This window comes from Podarcis cretensis (genome assembly GCF_951804945.1).
Source record: "Podarcis cretensis genome assembly, chromosome: 10".
Taxonomy (NCBI): domain Eukaryota; kingdom Metazoa; phylum Chordata; class Lepidosauria; order Squamata; family Lacertidae; genus Podarcis; species Podarcis cretensis.
Window position 1 is genome coordinate 19,757,815 of NC_137179.1, and position 25,143 is coordinate 19,782,957.

Below are 25,143 nucleotides of genomic sequence, written 5' to 3' on the forward strand. Positions count from 1 at the left end.
CTTGACTGGCTAAGTGAAGGACAAAAGAGAACCAGCACCACTTCCAGTGGATCCCTAGACTGGCTTCTCCAAACCAGACTTGAAACTGGATTGAAATGGAACTAAGTTAAGCAGCAGCATCCAACATTGTCTGGGATTGAGAGGCCATCTTTCTGTGCTCCCCTTGCTCTCTTCTGGACCAGGGGAAAAAAAGGTCTTTCATTGGACCCCTAAATGAATCCTAAAGGCTGCTGTCACATTTGCCCAGACAGTTCGTTTTCTCCCCTTCATACCTCTTGGCATCCCATCTGACAGAGTCTGACAGACATGTGAAACTAGACCCACTGAATTGTTTTCCCTCTCCCCTTAAAAAGAAAGCATGCCAGTCTGTCTTGGGTTAGCTCAGCCTGCTGTTGCCCCTGACTCTACCCACTTCATTTACCATTAGCTGCCCTTCCCACCATCCCCAATGGACATCAGTCACCATTGCAAATGACTCTCAGCCTCTGGGGAATCTAGTCATTCAGTCTCTCTGGATCTCAGTTGTTCTTATTTTCTCCCCGTTTTCTTGCAGGAGAAATATGCACCAAATCTCCGGAGGCCTGGGGGAACCGGGTAATATCCGCTGGCCTTTGGCTGGCACTCTGGCGTTGGCCTGGGTTCTGGTCTATTTCTCCATATGGAAAGGTGTTGAGTGGACTGGAAAGGTACTTCATGCTCCTTGTGTTATCCAATACTACTGTACCTTTGATTGCTGCATTCATTTCTTTATCTTGAAACTAAAATGTGCTCCAGGGTTTTTAAATATTTTTTATTTGCCTGAGTGCCTATAATGAAGGTTTCTACCTTAAATAGGTGTTAGTGCAATCCAGTTTTGACCTTAACCATCCCCAGCCACTGCCCCAGCTTTAACAATTGTTACTTTTCCATATATATATATATATATTAATAATAATAAAAAATCTCTAAGCAGTTTGCATTTTTTAATTGTCGTTATTGCATTTATACTGTGCTAAAGTTACCTTAAAAACTGGATAGAATCAAGTTAAATACACAATACAATAGCAAACGTGAGCACGGGTTTCTTGTTGGAACATTTTCCAACTCCCCTAAACTGAACAAGCTGAGGAGTTTTAAGACTAAATTTAAGCTTTTAAAATTGCCAAAGCAGAAATGGGGCACGTGTGGCTGTCCAGGGGTTGTTGGGTTCTAGTTCTGAGTTCTTAGCATGAGTCACTTTTTGAAACCGAGAGATCTGTGGCTTGATTTAATGACTGCTTGGCATGTTGTAAATGGATGTGAAATGAAGTTTCACAACCATTTTGAAACCTGGAAAATTTTAAGTAAGCTTTTGGTGATGAAATTTGAATGCAAAATACAACATGCAAAATTTAGAAACATGCAAACCAGCAAGCAAACAACAACAACAACAATTCCTTCTGTTGGAAATTTGCATCCTGATGCTAGCTGATGTTGAATGTCTGTTGCCAGAAACTGCCACATACCAACATCTACCTGCCAGATGTTATCAAATATTGACTGCCACTGTAAATCTGCTCTCTCAACAAATTCAAATATTGCTATATATCAGATGTTGTCAAATACTTATTGTTACTGCAGGTCAGCTGCTAGGTATTTTCACATGCTGAACACTGCATATTGAATACTGTCAAATATTCAACTGCCACTGTATGTTAGCAGGCAGTTTGCATCCCATAATTACTAACAACTGAATCTGCTTTAGAATCTGACGTCTGAATATTTCTTCCCCCATCCTAATTTTGGGATACCTTTTTGGAGTGTGGTGCGGGTAAACTAGATTCAGTTTTAACATTTAACAGCAGCTTCAAAAACCTTTCTCTCTGTTCTTCTTGCCTGTAGGTTGTCTACTTCTCCGCCACATACCCTTACTTCATGCTCTTTATCCTGTTCTTTCGTGGAGTCACCTTGCCAGGAGCCAAGGAGGGAATCCTCTTTTACATCACGCCCGATTTCAGCAAACTCTCCAAGTCTGAGGTTTGTATTTTCATCTGATCCGTGCGACAGGGGAACTAATTACTGCTGCAGACGATAAACAGCCTGTTCTCCCGGCAAGTTCATAGAATCTAAAATGGAAATAGGAATTGAATCATTTAGATCAATGCTTCCCAAAGAACATCTTATAAATGCCCTGGTGCATCATGACACAGGACCACTTCTTGCTTGATATCTGTCATGTGGAGAATGCTGAAGATGTTGCCGCAGGCCTGCTGCTCCACCCCAACATCACAAAACAGACAATCCATTAACAAGGGACAGTGGTTGCCTTCATACCCTGCTTGAGAGCTCACCAGAGGCTTCCGTTCAGCTCCTGTCGGAAACAAAATGTAGATCTTTGGCCCAGTCCCACAGAGCTCTTCTTATGTGGGAAGGAACACAGTGCAGTGGTAGAACATGTGCTTTTCATGAAGAAGGTCTGAGGGCCAATCCCTGCTGGCATCTCCTATTAAAAGTATCAGGTACACAACACTATGGGAATCTCCCATCCAAGTGTTAAACCATTGCTCTGCCTAAGAACATGAGATGAGCTTGCTGGATTCAGCATCCTGTTTTCACAGTGCCCAACCAGATGCCTATGGGAAACCCACAAGCAGGAACAAAATACAAGAGCACTGTCGCTTTCTGCAGTTTCCAGAAACTGGTATTTAGAAGCATTTTGCCTTCAACTGTAGAGGCGGAATATAGCCATCCAGGCTAGTAGCTGTTGATAAGCTTCTCCTCCATGAAATTGTCCCAGTGCTCCACGTTGGTGGCCATCCCGTGGGAGCCAGTTGCATAGTCTAACTCCATGCTTTGTGAATGAGGAATTTGTTTTGTTTGTCACCCAACGTACAGCTTCATTAGATGTTCCCTACCATGGTACTATCTACACATTGACAGGCAGGCACTCTCCAAGGTTCTAGACAATGGTACATCTAATCCCTTTCTAGACGATGTTCCCCTTATAGGATTTTAAACCATCTTCTTCCTTTTGTAGGTCTGGATGGATGCAGCCACACAGATCTTTTTTTCCTATGGTCTGGGGTTGGGGTCTCTGATTGCCTTGGGAAGCTATAACACATTTCACAACAACGTTTACAGGTTTGTCATGTATACATTTATGTTCAATAATAATTCCAATGATGCTTTTTCAAAAGCGTTTAATATCACATTTGCAGGTGTGGAAAGCACTTCACGGGAATTCATTCATTGCAATCCCAGCTGTTGTTTTTAATCCCATATTGCAGATGAGGCAGGGTGAGGGTAAAAGAAAGTCAAGGCCACCCTAGCCATCTCATGGTTGAGGTGAGATTTGAACCAAGGTTTATTCCCCTGACTGTATTTCCTGATTGATGATCGTTCAGCGGCACGCAATCTGCCCAATACAGGCAGTAGACTGCTATATGAGAACATTCCCATATCAGTAAGTGTTTTAAAACCCATCACTATCACCGTACTTGGTTCATTAGTAAAAGTTGTATAACAATTTCTATCTGGTCCTGTCTTCTCTGTGCCAGTCACTCCCAAACACTTAAGTTTTTCCCTGACACAATCTTTCCATTATGAGGAACCTTTCTCAGGGCCACTGAGCATCAGATGTTCCTTCAGATATGGGTTTGGACTGCCCTCTGCTTATTCATAGGTAATATGTTTCCCAGGAGAGGCTGAAGAGGCCTCAAACATTCACATGGAAAACCTCTTCAACCCAGTTTTCTCTTCTTAACCCATTAACGAGAAACCCAGGCCTTGCTTAGAAACCTCAAGCTTAATTTCAGGCTGTCCATCCATGAAGAAACAATTTGTGGTGGCAATCAAGCTGCTGCCTAAACACCAAACTGGGCCTTCCTCTTTGCTCTCATTTGTTCTGCCATCTCACTCTGTCTTCTTTGTGCAATGCTCTTTTGTTATAATTTCTGCTTTTGAACTCATTTATTCATTCATCCCTTTGTTCTATATTTCATCATGTTCCAAAGTACTGGGGCAGATAACTTTCAGGGTATTCAAGAGGTGATTCCCATGACAGGGTCTTTGTAGTAGTGGCTGCTATTATTATTATTATTATTATTATTATTAATTATTCTTATTAGTTATTATTATTATTCCAGCAAGTTTTAAAATATATGAGAGTATTGCTGTAATAATTGTTCAGTTTATGACTTTATTGATTCATGATAGTTTTAGATTTTTATATCTGAGAGTCACTTGGCTTGTAAACTCAGAAAAGTGGGATAAAAATTACTGGAACTAAAATAGATTATAGATAGATAGATAGATAGATAGATAGATAGATAGATAGATAGATAGCATTTCTGGAATCAGAATGCCCTAGAACAATGAAAACCATCCTCTCTGTCCCATACCAGTAAAAGGCAACATCCTTTTTTCCTTAGAAAAAATGCCTTGATGTATTGAAGGACACTCCAAAGTTGATGTTCCATGGCTGAGATCACCTCTCTCTTCACCTTTGCTGCCTTATTGTGCTACATAGGCAGGAAACGTAATACTTCTAGCTCCTTGTCTACTTCAGAGGTTGTGATGGAACAGAGCAGTTTGAGCTGGGCTCTCTGATTGGTTGGCCTCAGACCGTTTATTGGGCTTTGTAGGTCCTTCTTCACCAGTCCTCTCTCAACCTGCACTGCATTCTGATTTGCTACTGGGCCAAATTCAAGTTTCTGCTTTTGACCTACATAGTTTGGGATCTAACAGACCACCACCTCCTGTGCATGGTTGCCTGCATGCGAACATTATCTACAGTTCCACCATTTGGTGAAGACATGAGAGGGGATATTCTTACTAGAGGTACCTAGATTGGAGAACTTCCTCCTGAAAGTGGTTGGCTCCCTCTCTTTTATGTTTTAGGAGCACCTCAGACTTTTCTATTCCATCATGCCTTTAATCTATTTTAACCAGCTGAAGTGGCAGTGTAAACTGGCCCATTTCCCTCATGCCCTCATGCCCTCAGGCTGCTGTTTTAACAATTTGACTTATATTGTGCTTGGTTTCATCTCATTATTTTTATTGCATTTTTGTGTTTTAATCCGGAAGCCACCCTAAGGCTGAAAAGCAATGCAGAAAATACATACATATATTTTCTCTCTCTCTCTTCTCCCCCTCCAGAGACTCCATAATTGTTTGTGGCATAAATTCTTCAACAAGCATATTTGCAGGATTTGTTATTTTCTCCATTGTCGGCTTCATGGCCCACATCACCAAGAAGTCAATAGCTGAACTGGCATCCTCAGGTACAATCTCTTCAATAGGGAATGTGAGCCGGTATAGTCAAGGAGCATAAGTTTGGCAGCACTGTGGAAACAAACTAAACTTCAGGCATTTCTATAAAAAATGGACTATTTTGTGGGGTAATGGCTGCAGTTGTTCTTTGCTGAAGGAAAGGCACATGAGGCATCAGTGTTGGCTGTTAGTTCCCATTGGGACTGATGGGATGGAAGGAACTGAGATGGGTAGTCCGTTGAGGGCAGACTGAGGTTAGTGAAGCAGTGCTCCATTTGCCATCATGGACCATCTTGCACCATAATACACATGTTCAGAGGTACTTCATTGTATAATATTTATACCTGTTAATCAGGCACAATCTTGGTGGAGCTCCAAGATTCACATCCCTGCAAGAGTTTTTTTATCATCATTTGCTTGCAAAAACGAACTTCTTTGATGAAATGCAGCTGCATTTGTATTTATTTATTATTTGTACTTACACCAGATGATCCCATAGCAAATTACAAAGATGTTATTACAAAAAGGGCTCCTCCATTTGCCTGGCACTGAGACGGACGCAATAAGGGCCATCTTTTCTTCATATACTGTCAGATAGCGTATCTACTTTGACAAGAACCCTACTTAGCCATTGATTCACAATTGGTATTGTCAGCTTTCTTGACACCTGGTTAATCTAATATTGGCAGCGATCAAAGAGTTTACAACGGGGTAGGCAACCTAAGGCCCATGGACCGGATACGGCCCAATCGCCTTCTCAATCTGGCCTGTGGACGGTCTGGGAATCAGCATGATTTTTACATGAGTAGATTGTGTCCTTTTATTTAAAATGCATCTCTGGGTTATTTGTGGGGCATAGGAATTCATTCATTCCCCCCACCATTCATTCATTGGCCTACCACATGGTCTGAGGGACGGTGGACCGGCCCACGGCTGAAAAAGTTTGCTGACCCCTGGTTTACAACATGAAATGTTTATCGAAGATTGAATCCCATCAGTCCAAATCTTAAATAGAGCCCAAATTAAGATTAAGCCCAAGTATCTGATCTATTACTTCCAGATGTTGTTGCCAGTATCCCTGCTCCAAGCGACAATTCCATCTCACACCACTGAACCTTTTGACAGAAGGGAAAATGCTTGTGGAAAGTACAACTTACCATAACTCAGTAACCGCTTAAGAGATGCAATAACGTGCTCACCCTGCTGTGACTTGTGTCTGACTCATATCACAAAATAAAACTATAACCATTCATTGTGTCCTTGGTGGCTACAGGTCCAGGATTGGCTTTCCTTGCCTACCCACAGGTCGTCACGCAGCTGCCCATGTCTCCTCTCTGGTCGATCCTCTTCTTTTCAATGCTAATGATGCTTGGCCTTGACAGCCAGGTAAGGATAACCCGTTAAAAAATAACATCATGTATGGCTGTGCAGTAAGAAGAGCCCTGCTGGATCAGATTAAAGGCCTCTCTGGTTCAGCATCCTTTTCTCACCATCTGGGTGCCTCTGAGAAGCCCACAAGCAGGTCATGAGTGCAATAGCACCCTCCTGCAACTATATGAACAGAGGCATGGTGCCTCTGATCCTGGAGTCAGGATAGCCTTATATTCCATGGACTTGTCTTACGCCATCTAAGTTGGTGGCCATCACCACTGTTTTTACAGGTGGAAGTTCTGTAGCAACAGACTGTACTAATTCCCTTCCCTTCTCTCTAATCATCCCCTTCTTAGCAGGGTTGACATAAACTGGTGTAGCAAGAGATACAGTGGTACCTCAGGTTAAGAACTTAATTTGTTCTGGGGGTCCTTTCTTAACCTGAAACTGTTCTTAACCTGAGATACCACTTTAGCTAATGGGGCCTCCTGCTGCTGCCCTGCCACCGCTGCGCAATTTCTGTTCTCATCCTGAAGCAAAGTTCTTAACCTGAAGCACTATTTCTGGGTTAGTGGAGTCTGTAACCTGAAGCATCTGTAACCTGAAGCATCTTTAACCCGAGGTACCACTGTAATTAAAAGAAAATACAATGGGAAGTTAATAATTTTTTATAAATGGGATATGCAATAGTAAAAAAGATATAGACTAAGTAATCGCAGAAAGGAGGGGAAGGAAGTTGAAGACAACACAATGTAAAGATTGTTTTTCCCATGCCATCTCATCCCATTGCTGAACCCTTATATTTAGGATCTTTCTCCTAAAATTGCTTGCCTGAAATTCGAGCTCCAGTGCTTTGATGACAAATAAAATAAATAAGCAATGCAAAATCAGTGAGGCCTTCATAGTTGCTTATGTACCTGAAATGTAAGTGCATGATAACTCTCCATTCTTGCTCTGGACAGGAACTCATTTTTTTTTCAATGACAGGCTAAGATTGAGTTCTCTAGAGATGAGGGCTGGAGGCATGAAATTGGTGCTTCCTTTGGAATCTACCACCTCAAGCTACTGCTTCACATAGCTTTGTGGTGAGATTATTCGCCCTGTATAAACGGTGAATCAATCAACTCTAGACACCAACTAGAAATATAAAATATAATAATGTAGCTGCATCTCAGAACCTAACTACACATGCGGCAGAACCATGTGGTGCAACTTCTCCTGGGCTGTACAATTCACACTGCAGATGAGGAAGGGAGATAAACTCCTTTTGTCAAATGTTCTGCTGTGAGGAGTCCTTGTACATAGAAAATTACCTGCTTTAGCTAACTTGCAACTCTTCTCCTCCACATTCTAATTTTATAGGCACAGTTTGAATGATTAAATGGGGTAGGCTTTTGCGGTGTGTATAGTAGCAGCTATTATGGAATCCATGACAAATTGATTGGCTTTCAAATTTGTATTGTATCCCAGCCTTTTAAGAGGAGTGTGTGTGTGTGTGTGTGTGTGTGTGTGTGTGTGTGTGTCCTTCCTTTCCCGCAAACTCCATTTATTTTCCATATATTGTGTTGGCTATTTATAATTTAATACTCCTAGGAGCTGCAGTTGTAGCTGAATTTGACCCAGTTCATAATTTAGAGACCTTTTAAAAATGACGCAAATGCTAACTGAACAGCTACTTTAATTCATTATATATATTTTTTATTCCACTAAATACCATTTTTCTTAAAGCATTTAATTTTACATGATTTTATTGAGTGCTGCTTGTTTCCCCAAGGTGCCTCTTGGATTCTTTTAAAGTGACAGCTCTCGCTAAGCTCTCAAACACTTCTAAAATTAATGACTTTTCGTGTTGCTTCTTAATCAGTTTGCACACAGAAGTGGCCCACAGGGTTGCGCCGTTCAAGAGTCCTTTTGAAGAGTGACATCTGAGAGCTGTCTGGAGTTGCCCCCTCTCAACCAGGCCCATTAGTATTACATATGTCATGACAAAGGCTTACCCCTGAAGCCTTTCGGGTTAAGAATTGGGGGGGGGGGCGTTGTTCCTCTGACAAACAGCTTTCCAATCAAACAATGGGGGGGGGGGGCAAATGAAGCATTGTTGCAAAAATTATTTGTTCATATAACAAGCATGGAAGCAAAATGAAATTAATGCCATCTTCTCTGTGGATTGCACATCTGTTGTTGGTAAAACACAGAAACAACGTATGGGCCAATCCTCAGTTTAAATGGAGAGCCCCTTCTCTGTGTCCTATGTAAGTTGAAGGCACAGTTGGTGGCAACAAGCAACAGGGCCTTCTCAGTGTCTGCCCCAATACAGTGAAGTATGGATGGCCTCTCCTCTGGTTGTCTTTCACCAGTTGGGAAATACATTTTTATTCTGTCATATTTTACCTGTGTTCTTTGACTTTATTGGTTGATATCCAACCAGGGGCTCAATCAGACTTCTGTTTGTTTCATGACTGAAAATCCGAGAGATTTTAGTTTTGTTCCATTGCATTACCTGGGAAATTCTCCTATGTACTGCTGAATCAGAAGGAATGTTTTCTGCAGATTGATGTTGGTGTGTTTGATAGAAGGGGAAATGTAGGTAAAATAAAAGGAGAACTTCCTGGATGCCTAGGCTCAGTTTTGGGACAAGTACTCTTTGGTGACAGAGCCCCAGCAGAGATTTAAAATTACAAAACATGCAACAAAGTAAGCATGGAAATATAGGTGGTTAGACCTTTAAAATATCCTAGTCTAAGTTGCTTCTTTTGATACAGAAAACCCCCCACACATTTTGTAGGTTAAAAATGGTTTACTTACAAACTGTTCAAATGTCAGATTCATGTGCTTTTCCATACAGCAGCAAGAAAAGACAGGCAGTATAACTTAGGTTCCAAAATGGTAAAAATTTCTAAATTCTTTGTATAGAAACACAAAAACGACTTGCTTAAGCCATACAGTCTAAACTTGGAGCATCCATCTTAGATTTCCTTACTGGTAATGGTGGAACCGGAGAGAACAAAGTATTTGGTAACCCTCCCACAGTGAGGGGAAGTGACCTAGCTAAACCTGTCAGGACAGTTTATTCTGTGGTCTTAACCCCTTCATGCTTTGATTAGACTTAAGCATGTTGGCTATACGCGGCTAATTTATCTCACAGACATTGCAGATGACCTAGTTTTGACCCTGCAGGAGCCAGAATCTAGTACGAAAAGAGTGTTACAGTTGATTCAAGACTTTGGTCGGGTGGCGGGATTTAAATTAAACAAACAGAAAACTAAGGTGCTGGGAAAAAATTTGACAGATACAGAGTCAGAACGGTTTCAGAGAGAGACAGAACTAACTGTGGTTAAAAAAGTAAAGTACCTAGGGGTAAACATAACAGCAAAAAATCTGAGTCTTTTTAAGGATAACTATGAAAAATGTTGGTCTGAAATTAAAAGAGACTTAGACAGTTGGACAAAATTGAAACTTTCTTTGTTAGGCCGAATTGCTGCTATTAAGATGAATGTATTGCCAAAAATGTTGTTTTTGTTTCAAACACTACAGATTGTGGACAAGACGGAGTGCTTCCGGAAGTGGCAGAGAGACATCTCTAAGTTTGTCTGGCAGGGCAAAAAGCCCAGAATTAAGTTTAAGATATTAACTGATGCGAAAGAAAGAGGGGGCTTTGCCCTGCCAGACCTAAAGTTGTACTATGAGGCCGCAGCTTTCTGCTGGCTAAAAGACTGGCTACTTCTCGAGGACACTGACGTTCTGGATCTGGAAGGTTTTAACAATGCTTTTGGTTGGCATGCATACTTATGGTATGACAAGGTTAAGATCAATAAGGCCTTTAAGAATCATATTGTCAGAAAAGCAGTGTTTAATGTCTGGACAAAATATAAAGACTTATTGGAAAATAAAACTCCAAGGTGGCTTTCACCGCTGGAAGCTAAGGCCTGAAAAAGACCCAATATGGAGGCCAAATGGCCAAAATATTGGGAAATACTAGAAAAAGATGGAGACAATTGGAAATTGCAGAGTTTGGAGAAAATGAAGGATAAAGTGCGAGACTGGTTACACTACGCTCAGATTAAAGAAGTCTTTAAAAATGACAAAAAGTTAGGGTTCCAGGTGGAGAAATCGAAGTTGGAAACAGAACTGTTAGAGCCTAAGACTAAGGTACTTTCAAGAATGTATAACTTGCTGTTAAAATGGAATACACAAGATGAAATGGTTAAATCGGCTATGATAAAGTGGGCACAAGACATTGGGCACAACATTATGTTTGAGGACTGGGAAAGGTTGTGGACCATTGGGTTGAACTTCACTGCATGTAATGCTTTGAAGGAAAATGTAATGAAAATGATATATAGATGGTACATGACCCCAGTTAAACTTGCCAAAATATACCATTTGTCTGATAATAAATGTTGGAAATGTAAAGAAAATGAAGGAACATTCTTTCACCTCTGGTGGACTTGCCCTAGAGTGAAGGCTTTCTGGGAAATGATATATAATGAGCTGAAAAAGGTATTTAAGTATACCTTCACTAAGAAACCAGAGGCCTTCCTTTTGGGTATTGTCGGCCAGAAGGTGTTAAGGAAGGACCGAACATTTTTTATGTATGCAACAACAGCAGCAAGGATACTTATCGCTAAGCACTGGAAAACCCAAGATCTACCCACACTGGAAGAGTGGCAGATGCAGCTGATAGACTATATGGAACTAGCCGAGATGACCGGCAGAATCCGAGACCTGGGAGAAGAGAAAGTTGAAGAAGACTGGAAGAAATTTAAGATTTATTTAAAAAAGCATTGTAATTTGGTTGAATGTTAAGAAGGATGCTAGATCATAAATAATTGAGCACCACTAAACTAGATGGAATTAGGATGACAAGTGAGATTGAGGAAAAAATATAAACCTTTGGGGGAATTATTAGATTATATTTTAAATGAATGGGATACAAGAATGTAAACAAGATGATAAATTGCGGGTAAGAATTGACAATGATGCAAGTGGGAGCGGGAGACGTGAGGGAGTCCAATGAAGCTAAGAAAATATGTTATGATATATGTTTTTTATTTCTGCAATTATGTTTAAAAATTTTAATATATATATATATATATATATATATATATATATATATATAATTTATCTCACAGACATTTTGTTCCAATTCGGCAGTAAAAGTAGATTTTCCCAGAGAAAGCAGTGGGACAAAACTAAAGCTTCTTGGGCCTGTGACTAGAAATCATGTGACAGTGTGGACAAACCCCAAGTTAGAGCAGACCCACTGAAATCAAGGAAGTTACTTAAGCCCATTGAGTTCAATGGGTCTGCTCTGTGCACGACTAACATTGGATATCACCACTGTATTTTTAATGTGTATTTAAAAATTATTGTATTTATAATATATTTTTAATACATTTTAAGACAATGTGATTTTAAAATTCTTATTGGCTTGTCCTGAGTGGTGCAAAGATGCTAGAAGTGTAGGGTAGAAATCTCCATATAAGTAAATAAAAATAAATGCAGGTTTCCTAAATTCTCCTCATTCAAATTATAGTTTGCTATTTTTTAAATTAAATTTGTATACCACCCTTCATTTGTAGAGCTCATGGTGGTTCACAACATAAAAATACAAGATATAAACACAACATAGGCAATAAAAACAAGAATAAAACCCCCCACCAAACAATAACCCCCTCCCTCTCTGCCCTGGGTGTGTAACAACAGTTTGCCTTAAACCAGGAGGCAAGGAAGGGAATTACCATGAACATATAATGGAAGGAGAAATGAAGGGGAGCATACAAATTTGTGGCCCTTTGAACGCTCTTTCTAATAGCGTCAAACCACGGTTTGATGTTACGTCTGAACCAAGCTACTGTGTGGATTCAAAGGCCGATGTGGAAAGCTAAGGAGATACAGATTCAACAAGGAGGTTGCTGATGTATTCCTATTAATTTCTTCTTGCAGTTTTGCACAGTGGAAGGCTTCATCACAGCCCTGATGGATGAGTTTCCACATGTGCTGAGAGCAAGGAAGAAAATATTTATTGCAGTGGTGTGTTTCATCTCTTACCTTATTGGATTCTCCAACATCACCCAGGTATTAAAAATGGTGCATACCCTTTTACTATTAGATGCTGATGATCTCTTAGTTTTAGTGCTTATTCAGGTGTGGATCCAGTATTCTAAGTCTCTTTTTGAAGACAGATCTGTTATCCAAACAAAGTAGGGAGCTCTAAGTAGGCAACTGTTATCCATTTCAAGTCAGGGTGATCCTTCTGCTCTGGAGCTTTAGCTTGAATAGCATCTGGTGGCTCCTGTTCTTTGACTCTTGGATGGGGACAGAGTGTGCTTTCATCATTGCTTCTACATAGGGTCCCACAGCACCAGGCAGTCAGAGCACAGTGCTCTTTCTGGCAGGAAGAGGGAAATGAAGCTCCCTGCTGGTATTCTTTCTTTGGTAAATGGTAGGGCCAGGCAGTGAGAGATTTTACTTTCTTGGGCTCCATGATCACTGCAGATGGTGACAGCAGCCACAAAATTAAAAGACGTCTGCTTCTTGGGAGAAAGGCGATGGCAAACCTAGACAGCATCTTAAAAAGCAGAGACATCACCTTGCCAACCAAGGTCCGTATAGTTAAAGCTATGGTTTTCCCAGTAGTGATGTATGGAAGTGAGAGCTGGACCATAAAGAAGGCAGATCGCCGAAGAATTGATGTTTTTGAATTATGGTGCTGGAGGAGACTCCTAAGAGTCCCATGGACTGCAAAAAGATCAAACGCATCCATTCTTAAGGAAATCAGCCCTGAGTGCTCACTGGAAGGACAGATCCTAAAGCTGAGGCTCTAATACTTTGGCCACCTCATGAGAAGAGAAGACTCCCTGGAAAAGACCCTGATGTTGGGAAAGATGGAGGGCACAAGGAGAAGGGGGCGACAGAGGATGAGATGGTTGGATAGTGTTCTCGAAGCCACAAACATGAGTCTGACCAAACTGCGGGAGGCAGTGGAAGAAAGGAGTGCCTGGCGTGCTCTGGTCCATGGGGTCACGAAGAGCTGGACACGACTAAATGACTAAACAACAACAGGGCCAGGTTGGTCTCGCGCTTGCTTCAAAGTTACTCTTGGGAGTGTTATTCTAAAGCAGCAATGCTGCAGCAAGCAAAGGCTCCAGCTGCTCAGTCAGCTGCTTGTGGCTGCAAAGCCAGACAGGGTGTTTGTGACTGTTGCCAGCGGAAGATGTTTGGGACACGCTGAGACAAAGCGCATACCTCTGACCGGCACTGAATTCCAACAGGGAGGCAGGTCATTCAGCCTTCCAGTGCACTGCAATGGAGAAAACAGAAAGAAGAAGAGAAAGGCAAAGGTCACAAGGGACTGATTGGGACAACTGCAGTTACAGCAACATATAAAGCTAAAATTGGAAAGGAGGGTTGAGGGGTTGAGCCAAAGACCCTGCAAAAAGAGTGGGTCTCTAGCTCTCCACCCCAGTAAATACCATAATCATGTAGAAAACACTGGAAAAGACCAGCGCACAGCTGATGTCTGTAAAAGAGGAGACACGGGCCTTTTCTTCGGGCCAGTGGGCAGCCCTATAATCTCACTACCCTGGTCAAACTACCATCCCAGAGGTCTTTGAAGACTGGAGTAAAACGAAGATACCAGAAATGTGTGGTTGCATTTGATGGGTTTCATTTTTTCAGACAAAATGGCATGTCTAGGGAGAGCCCAGATCAAGGATCAGGACCATGCCATAGAAGGAGTGAGGGATTCCACCCTTTCTTCCCCATAGCATGCTCCTGTGGGTATAGGGCAGTATGCAAATTTGAAGAAGAAGAAGAAGAAGAAGAAGAAGAAGAAGAAGAAGAAGAAGAAGAAGAGTAGTAGTAGTAGGAGGAGGAGGAGCTTGGGGTGGGTTTTCATCAGGATCATGCCAAAGGAGTCAATGCTGGCGGCATCCTTGGTGAGGTCCCAGCCCTGATTGCTCTCCTATTTTGCAATACAAGCCTAGTATTTCCATTTTTAAATAAATGAAAGAAAAACATGCACAACTTCTGTCCTGCAATGTTGTTCTTAACCATCAAACCTGCACATGAGACAGTATTGCGAAGCTCCAGGCAAAAACCTCCCTTCAAATGAAATTCTTATAATTTCATTTGCTTTGCTTGCTCTCTAAGTGCATTAAGGGCTCGTATTGTGTCCCCACAGGGTGGCATCTATGTTTTCAAGCTGTTTGATTATTACTCAGCCAGTGGCATGTGCCTGCTCTTCCTTGTCTTCTTCGAGACCATCTCCATCTCTTGGTGTTATGGTAAGTAAGTGAAAGCTGGCCCCTCTTTGCAAACTCCATCAGGGTCAGGATTGGGTTTCCATGGCACTTTGTGCTGGGCCAGCTTGTTCACCTGACTGTCTGTCTGCTCACACAATTTCTGTACCACCAAAAGTGGCAACAATCACTTTAGGGATTCATCTGAATCCAAAGTACACCTCTCCTTCCATCCGCTTAACAGATATTTCTGATTTCAGGTGTGAATAGATTTTACGGTAACATTGAAGAGATGATTGGTTATAAGCCCTGTGGATGGTGGAAGCTCTGCTGGGCCTTCTTCACTCCACTTGTCTGCTTGGTAAGATGGTCAAACCTAAGAATCTCATTTCCAGGTCTGTGGTCTCTTTTTAAAGGGCCAAACTAGACAAGATAGTAAGTGTCAGTGTCATTAGTCCTTCATTTGTGTTTCCTTTTAAAACAACAACAGCTGCAGCAGTGATTGAACTGGCTAAGAACTATGGGGTGTAGGAAGGGGGCCTTAGCCTTTAGATAGAGCTAGTTGGTCCTTTGTCTACATCTGAAATGTGACTACTAATATTCTTATCCTCTGTGAACTTGTTTAATGAACTGCACAAGTTACACTGAAAAGAGATTGGATGGGTGCTATTACACAGCCACCCCTGGGGCATGTTAAGAGTAGCTCCGTGGGCTGAGGGCAGTGGAGAAGTCATCTATGGAGAGTCTAGACCAGTTTTTGCTACGTTGGTGCCCTTTAGACATTTTGGACTACCTCTGATGACAGTTGTAGTTCAAAACATCAGGTTGGCATAGTCTGGTCTAGAAAGGTCAGCATCCTCAAACAAATCTGTTGCTTTCTGTGCTGTTGCTGAGCTGCAACATTTTCTTCTTCTCTTTGTTCAGGGCGTTTTCTTCTTCAGCGTGTTTGAAATGACTCCCCTGAGTCTAGGGAAATACGTTTATCCTGCTTGGGGCCAAGGGATTGGCTGGACCATGGCTTTGTCATCTATGATCTTGATCCCAGGATATATGCTGTACTTCTTCTTCACTACAAAGGGGACGGTCCAACAGGTAAGAGCAAATTGTACTGCCACTTTCCTTGGTGTTGAGTGGAGACTTCATTGGAGCAAAACAAACAGCCATTTCACCACAGCAGTGACTCAGGTGCAGAGACACACCACCAGCAAACTCAGCATGATGTATTTGTTGTTGGACAGTATGGAAATGCTATCTGTCTATTTATGGGCTTCATGTGCTCCCTTTCTGTCAAACACATGCCTTTCAAGGAGGTTGAGCAAAAGAGCATAAACACATTTTCATAAAAACAAAACAACCATTGCAAAATAAAAGCAAAAAGCAGGATAAAAGCACTTATTTATTCTTAAAAGCAGCAATTAAGAAATCCAGCAGAAACACTAAGCCCAAACCACAGAGCAAACCAGGGAAACAAGGACATCAAATCTGGAAGCGTAGTGTAATAAATAACAATGAAAGCAGCAGCCATTAACTTCCAGAAACTCTGCTGAACAGGACAGACTTTGCCTGGCATCTAGAGCAAGAATGGGGGACCTGTGGCCATCAAGATGTTGTTGGAATCTGACTTCCATCGTCACTGACTTCTGCCCATGCTGCCTGGGGCTCATGAAAGTCCAATGTCATCTGGAGGGCCTTAGGTCCTCATTCGCAGCCTAAAGGATAATAATGAAAGTGCCAGGCAGATCTCTCTGAGGAGGGAGTTCAATAGTTGGAATACAACCCCAGAAAAGGCCCTCTCACTGGTAGCTAGACACCTGACCTTTGCAGACAACAGCAACTGAACTCAACTTCAACGAGTTTATTTGTGCAGCAGATTCATATTGGAACAAATTGACTTTAGGTTTCTACTGTTCTTTCTCAGCTTTCAAAGAGCTTCCCATTGATTGTGATATTACAGTGATAATAATGTCTCTGAAATATTTACAACCCTTTAAGGTAGATCAATATTATTGTACACTTATTGCAGATAGCGTGGTTGGTATGAAATAATAAGGTTATTGTGTGAGTTCACAGTGAGAGTGAGAATTGATATTAAGATTTGTTGTTAGAACAACAACTTTCAGCAACTTACACTAGTTTTTGCAGCCTAGAAAGTTGAGATAAACATGTGCTGATAATGCAGCTTGGCTCTTTAGACTCAGACCTTCTCAGACACATTTTATCCTCATCATCTATCATCCCTCTTCATATCCTCAAAGCTATTCTTTAAGCTTCTTTCTGATTTTGGCAAAGACCTTCCGTTATCCAATAGAAAGCCCTTCCTTCTTGGAGGATTAAGTGGCTCAGGGGATTGTATGTGTTATGTATGTCTGACCTTTAGGCTACTGATTGCACTCTGTTGCAGACTGATAGACATCATTTCTTAACCTTCATCATGCTTGGCTCATATACTCTGAATGGCCCAGAACTCAATGAAAATTCATTTGTTGTTGGGGGAAATGATGCTCAGGCTATATATTTTCTACTTCCATGTTTGTACTGTGCACACGTCAAATTTAGTAAATCAAAAAAAGAATTCTTTATCCAGAGGATCTCAGATTTTGGAACCCTTTTTCCTTTTCCTTTAAAAATCCTTGCCTCTGTTTTTAAAAGTGACAGGACCAGGAAAGATGTCTGTTTGAGACCTTGGAAAACCACAACCTGCTAGCTACAGGAATGGAAGCAGATGGGCCAATAAATTAACTCAGTATGGCCAGGTATACACACATTTGGTTAAAGCATCCACATGAAACTGCTGAGCAGAGTCATCTGGAGTTTTGGAGTATGCTGTCAGCAATATGCTGATGACACACAGCTCTAATTCTTCTTCACATCTGCAGGTGAGGCAGTGGATGTGCTAGATCAATGTCTTCTCTCAGCAATGGACCAGAGGAGAGCCAGTAAGCTGAAGCTCAACCCAGATAAGAATGAGGCACTGTTAGTGAGTGGTTTCTTTGATTGCATAGGTGGGGTCAACCTCTTCTAGATGGGGTTGACCTCCCCCTGAAGGGGAAGGTACATGGCTTGTGGGTAGTTCTCAATCCATTATTGTTGCTTGAGGCCCAAGTGACCTCTGCAACACAGAGTGCATTCCATCAGCTTCAGTACCCAGCTTCTGTTGCCTACACTCAGATAACTTCTATGTTGGGCTGTATCTGAAAACAGTTCAGATACTGCAACTGGACAAATTGTTGACCAAGACAAGGTAGTCTGAGCATAGAACACCAATTCTGGCATGACTGCACTGGCTTCTCAATAGTTTCTGTTCGACAGCAGACCAGACTTTCATGAAAGGTGGTGGACTCCCCTTCCTTGGAAGTTTTTAAGCAGAGGTTGGATGGCCATCTGTCATGGATGCTTTAGTTGAGATTTCTGCATTGCAGGAGGTTGGACTAGAAGACCCTCAGGGCATCTTATAACTCTATAAGTCTATGACTCTGTGACTCATGGTGCTGGTTTTAACCTATAAAGCCTTATGGGACTCATGATTCCAATACCTCAAGGACTGCCTCTCCACACATGAACCAACGCAGACCCTGCATTCATCTCTCAAGATGCTCAGATATATATATATATATATATATATATATATATATATATATATATATACAGTTTGTAGGCTTCTGCAGATGCAGATTTATACAGATATATACAAATATTCTCCTGCCAACCTAGCAGTTCGAAAGCACAACAAAGTTGTTACCAGCGGGAAGGTAAACGGCGTTTCTGTGAGCTGCTCTGGTTCGCCATAAGCGGCTTAGTCATGCTGGCCACATGACCCAGAAGCTGTACACCAGCTCCCTCGGCCAATGAAGTGAGATGAGCGCCCCAGAGTTGGTCACGACTGGACCTAATGGTCAGGGGTCCCTTTACCTTTTATACAAATATTACTCTAAATACCTTCAGCAATTCAAGACGTAATACCAGATAAGTAACACGGACTAACAGATAGACAACTGCAGACTCCTGGAAACTGGCATACATTAATCACAGATATAGTCGGGGCACTGGGCCATTACCATAACAACCAGATTGACTGACCCTGCACCTGTGATTAGCCCATCCAGGGGGTGATTTGTGCTTATGAAGGAAATCAACCCCTTCTTACACCCAGTTACTCCAAGAGGGGTGGGGAACCTCAGGCCTTGGGGCCAAATGCAGCCCTTCAAGCCTGTCTATCTGGTCCTTAGGACTCTTCCCAGGCCACACCCACTCTGTGGGCCACATGCCTCATGAACCCTGCTCTGTGTTGCCCTTGAGCATTTTTGCGTGGCTGGAATTTGTTCTTGAACTCTGATCATGCTTCTTGCTCATCTAGATGGAGTGGGGATGTAAAGAAAGGATGTGAGCATCTCTGACTTCTGTGTGGCTGCAATGTAGGCTGCATCTGCTGCTCTGCCCACTTTTGCCTCTATCCCACCACCACCACTGCTTTGCGGCCCCCAGAATGTTGCCCTCAAGCTGAAAAAAATCCCCCAACCCTTGTTAACAGTAATCTTCCTTCTCTTTTTTCACATCACCATTTCTATTATGTTCCATTTCCATTACAAATCTGACTTTGGGAATATTTCAGGGAAATTCTAGGTTTCGGTCACCTTTACACATTTTAGGGTACAACGTCAGGCAATCCAAGAAAAAGAATGAATACTTGATAACAGTTACATAGTTTTCTTGCTGTCTTGTGGGGCTTTTGGTACTCCTTTCTCCCAGGGTAATGATGAAATGGTATTCTTGCCTCTCATATCAAACTCTCCAGTAATTATTATATATAAAAAACCCAAAAAACCAAACTAATTTTCAGGATTCAAAGACACTGTCCCGAAATTTAGACACCTTCATTTTGACTCCATCATCTACATCCTGCTGAGAGAATAATTTAATACAATTCGACTTAACTTTGATTTACCTTTCACCAGCCGAGGGGAGAGACGAATTCCAAACACAATAGTGTCAAGATCCATATATTTCCTCAAATGCTCCATCTTGCATTCACATGTGAGGTGGTGGTTGTAGAGAGAGAGAGACTGTTGATACAAAACCAGATACCAATCAGTGCTTTGTTTATGCCAAATTTAGCCAGGGGGTTATGTTACTTCTGGTTAATTTGGCTTAACTTGACAAACTGAATCATATTTCTCCTTCATCCCTGCAGCAGGGGCTATTTTGATCGAGGTGCCAGAAATTGAACTGGGGACATTCAGCTGGCAAACTAGATATTCAGCTCCTGAGTTTTGCCCTCCCCCCCCCACCTCCAAAACTCATAAAGAGATTAGTGATAGTAAAGCAGATGCAAGGTGGCCATTGTCTGACAGTGTCTCCAAACTGAAACCAAAATGTTCCACAAGTACATCTTGGTTAGGAAAGCAGTCAGGGTGTCATGAGTGAGCCAGCAGTAAATCACACAAAGTAGATGAAGTTAACTCTTCTTTAGAAGAGGTCTGCACAGGAGGCCTGATGAGGGCAGCAGCTCTTTTTCGGTTGGTCTTGCCCCTATGAGGCCATTTGTGAAGACTGAAGGTGTTCCCACAGCTGTCTATGTCCTCTCCTCGCCTGGGTCCTTCCCAAGCAATCTGAGATTGCGTCTGCATGTAGATTGTGTCGATTGGGCGCAGAGGGCGAGGGTAAGGAAGTGGAGGGAGGAGGAGTGGGTTGGCTGATGGCATACTGTTTTCCCTCACAAATCGCCCTAAAATCAGCCCTGGAAGTAGCTCTGGGGAATCTCAACTAGGGAACAGAAACGAGGTATGAGCCAAGCTGAAGAATACAGGGGAAAGTGGAGGAAAGCAGTCAACTGTGAGAAAAATCCTTCCTAGCTGTAAATCTAATCGGAGACCCATTCAACCGAAAGGCAGCTGCTGCCCTCCAAAGAGAAAGCTTCCTTGGACTCTTTGCACCTGTCCTGTGGAGCTGAATAGTTACAGCAATGCAATACCTCCATTTATTGTGCCCAAACATTAGAAGAAATAGGGAAAAGATCGCTCTGTGCAGTTGAAAGTGGCTTTGATAGGAATTGCTCTTCTCTCTTTGTACAGTTCTCCCTATTCATTTTGCATAATTTGGTCCATATCAGAGCAAAAACACTATTACTGCAGGGCTGAGGCTAGTTGGTGAGGTCAGGCTGATCTTATGTGAGGACAATAAATAAGTGTGTCTAGAAGAAAGATAGGCAAAGGGTTGGGGTTAATCAGGCTTGTGGCCTTTCCAGCAGACTGCCTGGATAATGAAATAAATCTGCTTGATCCTAACAAAGATAGGCTTGAATACAAATCCCCTGGAGAACAGATAGAGCATTATTTTTCAAACTAGCACCTCAAGTCAAAATTTCATGCTTTCACAAAGAGGGAAACTAGTTAGCTTCAAGGTTATTGGTACTTTAAAAATAGCTTTTTTAGGCTCGGGAGAAACAAAGCAAAAAAAAAAAAAAAGGGGCAGCTCCTTGCTCTTACAGTTTTCAGACAAGCAATTGCTTCTGGATCCATGTTCGCATAGTCTCCAACTGCCCTGAAAATGGTGGGACCATCATGAAAACCCTTAAGCCATCACAGGTTCTCCTTATGCCGTGCAGAATCCTGAATTTTGCAAGCGGGGAAAGGGAGCGAGGAAGGGTAGGGCCAGGGGGGGAGGAGGCAGCCTGGCCCTTCATGGTAGCAGAGTGGGACCTGCAGCGAGGGGAGGAGGAGGAGGAGGAGACCAGTTGCTGCTGCTGCTGCGCTCCTCAGCTCTGCCAGCCAGTACCGCTCAGCACATCAGAGTATGGTGATGGTGGCGGCAGGAGGGGCCTAAGGGAGCCCAGCTTACGCAGGTGCAAAAGGGTGCTTATAGCTGCTGACCATGGAGACTACATTGCTGGTGCCAAAGTGCCACCTTGTAAACATCTGGCATGGGTGCCTCCTCTGATGCCTTGCAGTTTTACCATATATCATCTAAGGCTCCTGCATATAACCAAGACAGTTGCTGGTACGGTATTGCTACATACCCCTCTTGGCAACAGCTGTTGGGGCATCTCAGCCAGACCCAGTCTGTCCCTATATTCTATCAGCAGTCCAAGTACAGTGGTACCTCGGGTTAAGAACTTAATTTGTTCCAGAAGTCCGCTCTTAATCTGAAACTGTTCTTAATCTGAGGTCCCACTTTAGCTAATGGGGCCTCCTGCTGCCGCCGCCACGCAATTTCTGTTCTCATCCTGAAGCAAAGTTCTTCACCTGAGGTACTATTTCTGGGTTAGTGGAGTCTGTAACCTGAAGTGTCTGTAACCTGAAGCGTCTGTAACCCAAGGTACCACTGTATATAGGGGGTTGGGGGAGGGACAGACACTGATATAGAATAGAATGTCCCCATTTAATCCGAGGAAAGTTGGAGGGTATGTGCTCATATATTGCATGACCCTCCACAGTTGTGTTCAGGATGAAATATAGAGCTGAGCCTGATCATAAAAAATCCTTCCCTATCAAAGTCAATTTCACAAGGTAGGGACTGGCGAAGCTGTCAAGTTCAGTTTCTCCTTCGTTTTTCATTTTTCTGACCTTAAATTCAGTTTGCCCCAATTAATGGTTTGTTTGTTTTTAAATCTGCATTTTTGTGTGCATTTCTCTCAATATGTACATTTTTGTATGCAGTTTTGTCCAATTTTTGCAAGTGGCTTTCCCCTAATACTATGCAATTTTGGTATGCTACTTTTCACTAATTTCTGCATTTCTGTGCACACTTTTTGGCTGAAGGGCTGCATCACAAATTGGAGAGGACGGCACATTTTTTTGCTGTGTTTTCATTATAGCCTCAGGAGGTGCAAATTAGTTAAAATGCAAACCAAACAAATTTTCCCCCTATCTCTGCTGCAAGTTCAGGAGATGTGTTGCCACTGTTTGCTATCTTGCGGCAAGCGGCAGTAGAGGTGAGCCACTCCTCACTCTAACTCAGTGTTTCCCAAACTTCTCCAGCTGCTTTTGGACTACAATTCCCATCATCCCTTACCACTGCTCTTGCTAGCTAGGGGTGATGGGAGTTGTAATCCAAAAACATCTGGAGATCCAAGTTTGGGAAACACTGCTCTAACTCATGTCAGGTTGGTTTGCGGTGGGGAGTCTACCTACTTTTCCAAGTTAATGGAAATAGGTTGGCTTATTTTCCAAGCCAACATTAGATGTGGTGTTAGGGCCCCTCCAGCTTATAGTGCTTTTACTGGTGTCTTCTGCAATATGTTCTTGACACAATAATAGTGCATTAACAGTGGGTTTATTCTGCTTGAGTTTTGTTCTGCAGTTTCCCCAATGCTACCACAGGACTGCTGTGCAGAGGTGCTACAGTGATGCAAAAGTGGGGCCAAAATTATTGGATTTCAGCTGAAGGTTACAGGATGTGCAGTGGCTGTAAATGAAGCAGTGTGACAGTGTGCAAACAGTGTCGAAAGCGGGGGTCCCATGTGACTCCCCCTCCCAGATAGCAACATCAGCACAAATCACAATGAATGTATAATACAAAGGACATCGGAAGGATCCTCTAGTCCAGGCATAGGCAAACTCGGCCCTCCAGATGTTTTGGGACTACAACTCCCATCATCCCTGACCACTGGTCCTGTTAGCTAGGGATGATGGGAATTGTAGTCCCAAAACAGCTGGAGGGCCGAATTTGCCTATGCCTGCTCTAGTGCTTGGGAAAATTACATTTCCAAAGGACAAGCAGTATTTTTCTTTGGCCGCAAGATGAAAGGAAAGAGAAATTTCCCTCTTCCTGTGGCCAGAGTGCCAATCCCACTTCTGCCACAGCTTGGTCAGTGTTCTTTGAAGGGAACAGGGTTGTGTTGTGTTTGTGAAGGACAGGATAAGCCAGGAATTACTGAGCACTGCATACTTCCAAATCCAGGCCAAGCAAGCTTCACTGGCGTCTTTAGTTAGAAGAACATCTGCACAACTATGGGACGCATTATTGATCTCATGCTGCGTTCAAAGACGGGATCCAGATAACAAATGAACTGACTCCTAGGAGGGAAACAAGAGGAAAAATTCCTTGGCTTATTGTGTGCAATGCAGAAACTATATTTTGCAACAAGGTTAAAACCATGAAATCCAAAGTTAAGCCCAAATTAGCACCCTCAATTAATTGGTGATAAAAAGCAGATGAGGAGTAAATTGAGGGAGGTTTTCATGGTTGTGCTTAGAATATAATTTCTGTTGAAGGGCAAAGGATTGGCAGAGGCCAAAAATAAAATAATAGTTGACAAGTACAAAGTGTGTCCTGGGCAAATTTTAAACAATATGACTGCAGAGGCACAAGCAATCAGGGCCAGCCCACAACATTTTGCTGCCTGAAGCAAAGGGTAGGGTGCCCTCCCTCTCCAATTCTAGCAAAATTCTTAGCACTCTTAACATGACTGCCTCTTCAATTGCAGCTGAGGGCAGCAAACTACCTTAGGGGGACACAGCGCAGGCCATGAAGCGCACATCTCCAATATCTTGGCATTGCTTCTGCCCCCCAGCACCTGCCACCTGAGTCAGCTGCCTCACTCTGCCTAATGGTAGGGCCAGGCCTGCAAATGACTTAAAAGCCAAAAGTTAATATTACGCATCATATCCAGGGATGTGCATGAGATGAAATGCAGTAGAAATCATGGGGGCAAAAGAGTAGGCTATTCTTTGTGATGGGAAAGGTATTGTATGGAATTATTCCAAATCCTTATTTGATGTCCTCTTCCTGCATCATTCATTCATTAAATGAGTCTCATCCAATGAAATATCTCAAAGTTATTTAATAGTAAAAAATATCAACATTGATAATATAGAGAAAAACAATTTCAAATCTGATACAGATGCAGACTAGAATACACACACACACACACACACACACACCTCTTAAAAGGCCAGTTGAAAAGGGATTTTTTTAAAGGTTCATATCTGTTAGGGTTCCAAGGGGTTGCTTGAGAGCAAGCAGGCAAATACCTCCCTGCTCTGCTGTGAAGCCTTGCTTTTGATGCCAAAATAAACTTTATCTGTGCAGAGCGCCACTCTCCCGTGGCTGGCTCATTCACTGGCAGAATCCATGAGTGGGCGGTCCTTAAACCTTCCCCAGCAAAGTAGTTTCTTGACGCCCAGTCTGTGCCTCCCCTCTCAGCGCGAAACCTTATTGCGCAATGAGGGCATGTGTAACGGAGGACCTCTCTCCTCCCCGCTTTGCCCAGGCAAGGTGTCCTGGCACTGCCGTGCCTTCTCTGAGCCCTGAAGCTCCTCTCCACTGGAGGTGTGGTTACTCTCCTCAGCTAAGGAGGAGCTGC

At 42.6% G+C, this 25,143-nt stretch overlaps 1 protein-coding gene across 1 annotated transcript in view; it reads left to right on the forward strand.

Moving 5' to 3' along the window:
• LOC307225031 (sodium- and chloride-dependent GABA transporter 1-like) overlaps nucleotides 1–25,143 on the forward strand; it is a 53,616-nt gene that overhangs the window by 25,412 nt on the left and 3,061 nt on the right. Inside the window, exons 6-14 of the mRNA XM_079992680.1 lie at nucleotides 554–686; nucleotides 1,861–1,995; nucleotides 2,996–3,099; nucleotides 5,116–5,240; nucleotides 6,503–6,615; nucleotides 12,547–12,678; nucleotides 14,786–14,888; nucleotides 15,104–15,204; nucleotides 15,768–15,935. Coding sequence (XP_079848806.1) covers nucleotides 554–686; nucleotides 1,861–1,995; nucleotides 2,996–3,099; nucleotides 5,116–5,240; nucleotides 6,503–6,615; nucleotides 12,547–12,678; nucleotides 14,786–14,888; nucleotides 15,104–15,204; nucleotides 15,768–15,935 — 1,114 coding nt within the window. The remainder of the gene's footprint in view (nucleotides 1–553; nucleotides 687–1,860; nucleotides 1,996–2,995; nucleotides 3,100–5,115; nucleotides 5,241–6,502; nucleotides 6,616–12,546; nucleotides 12,679–14,785; nucleotides 14,889–15,103; nucleotides 15,205–15,767; nucleotides 15,936–25,143) is intronic.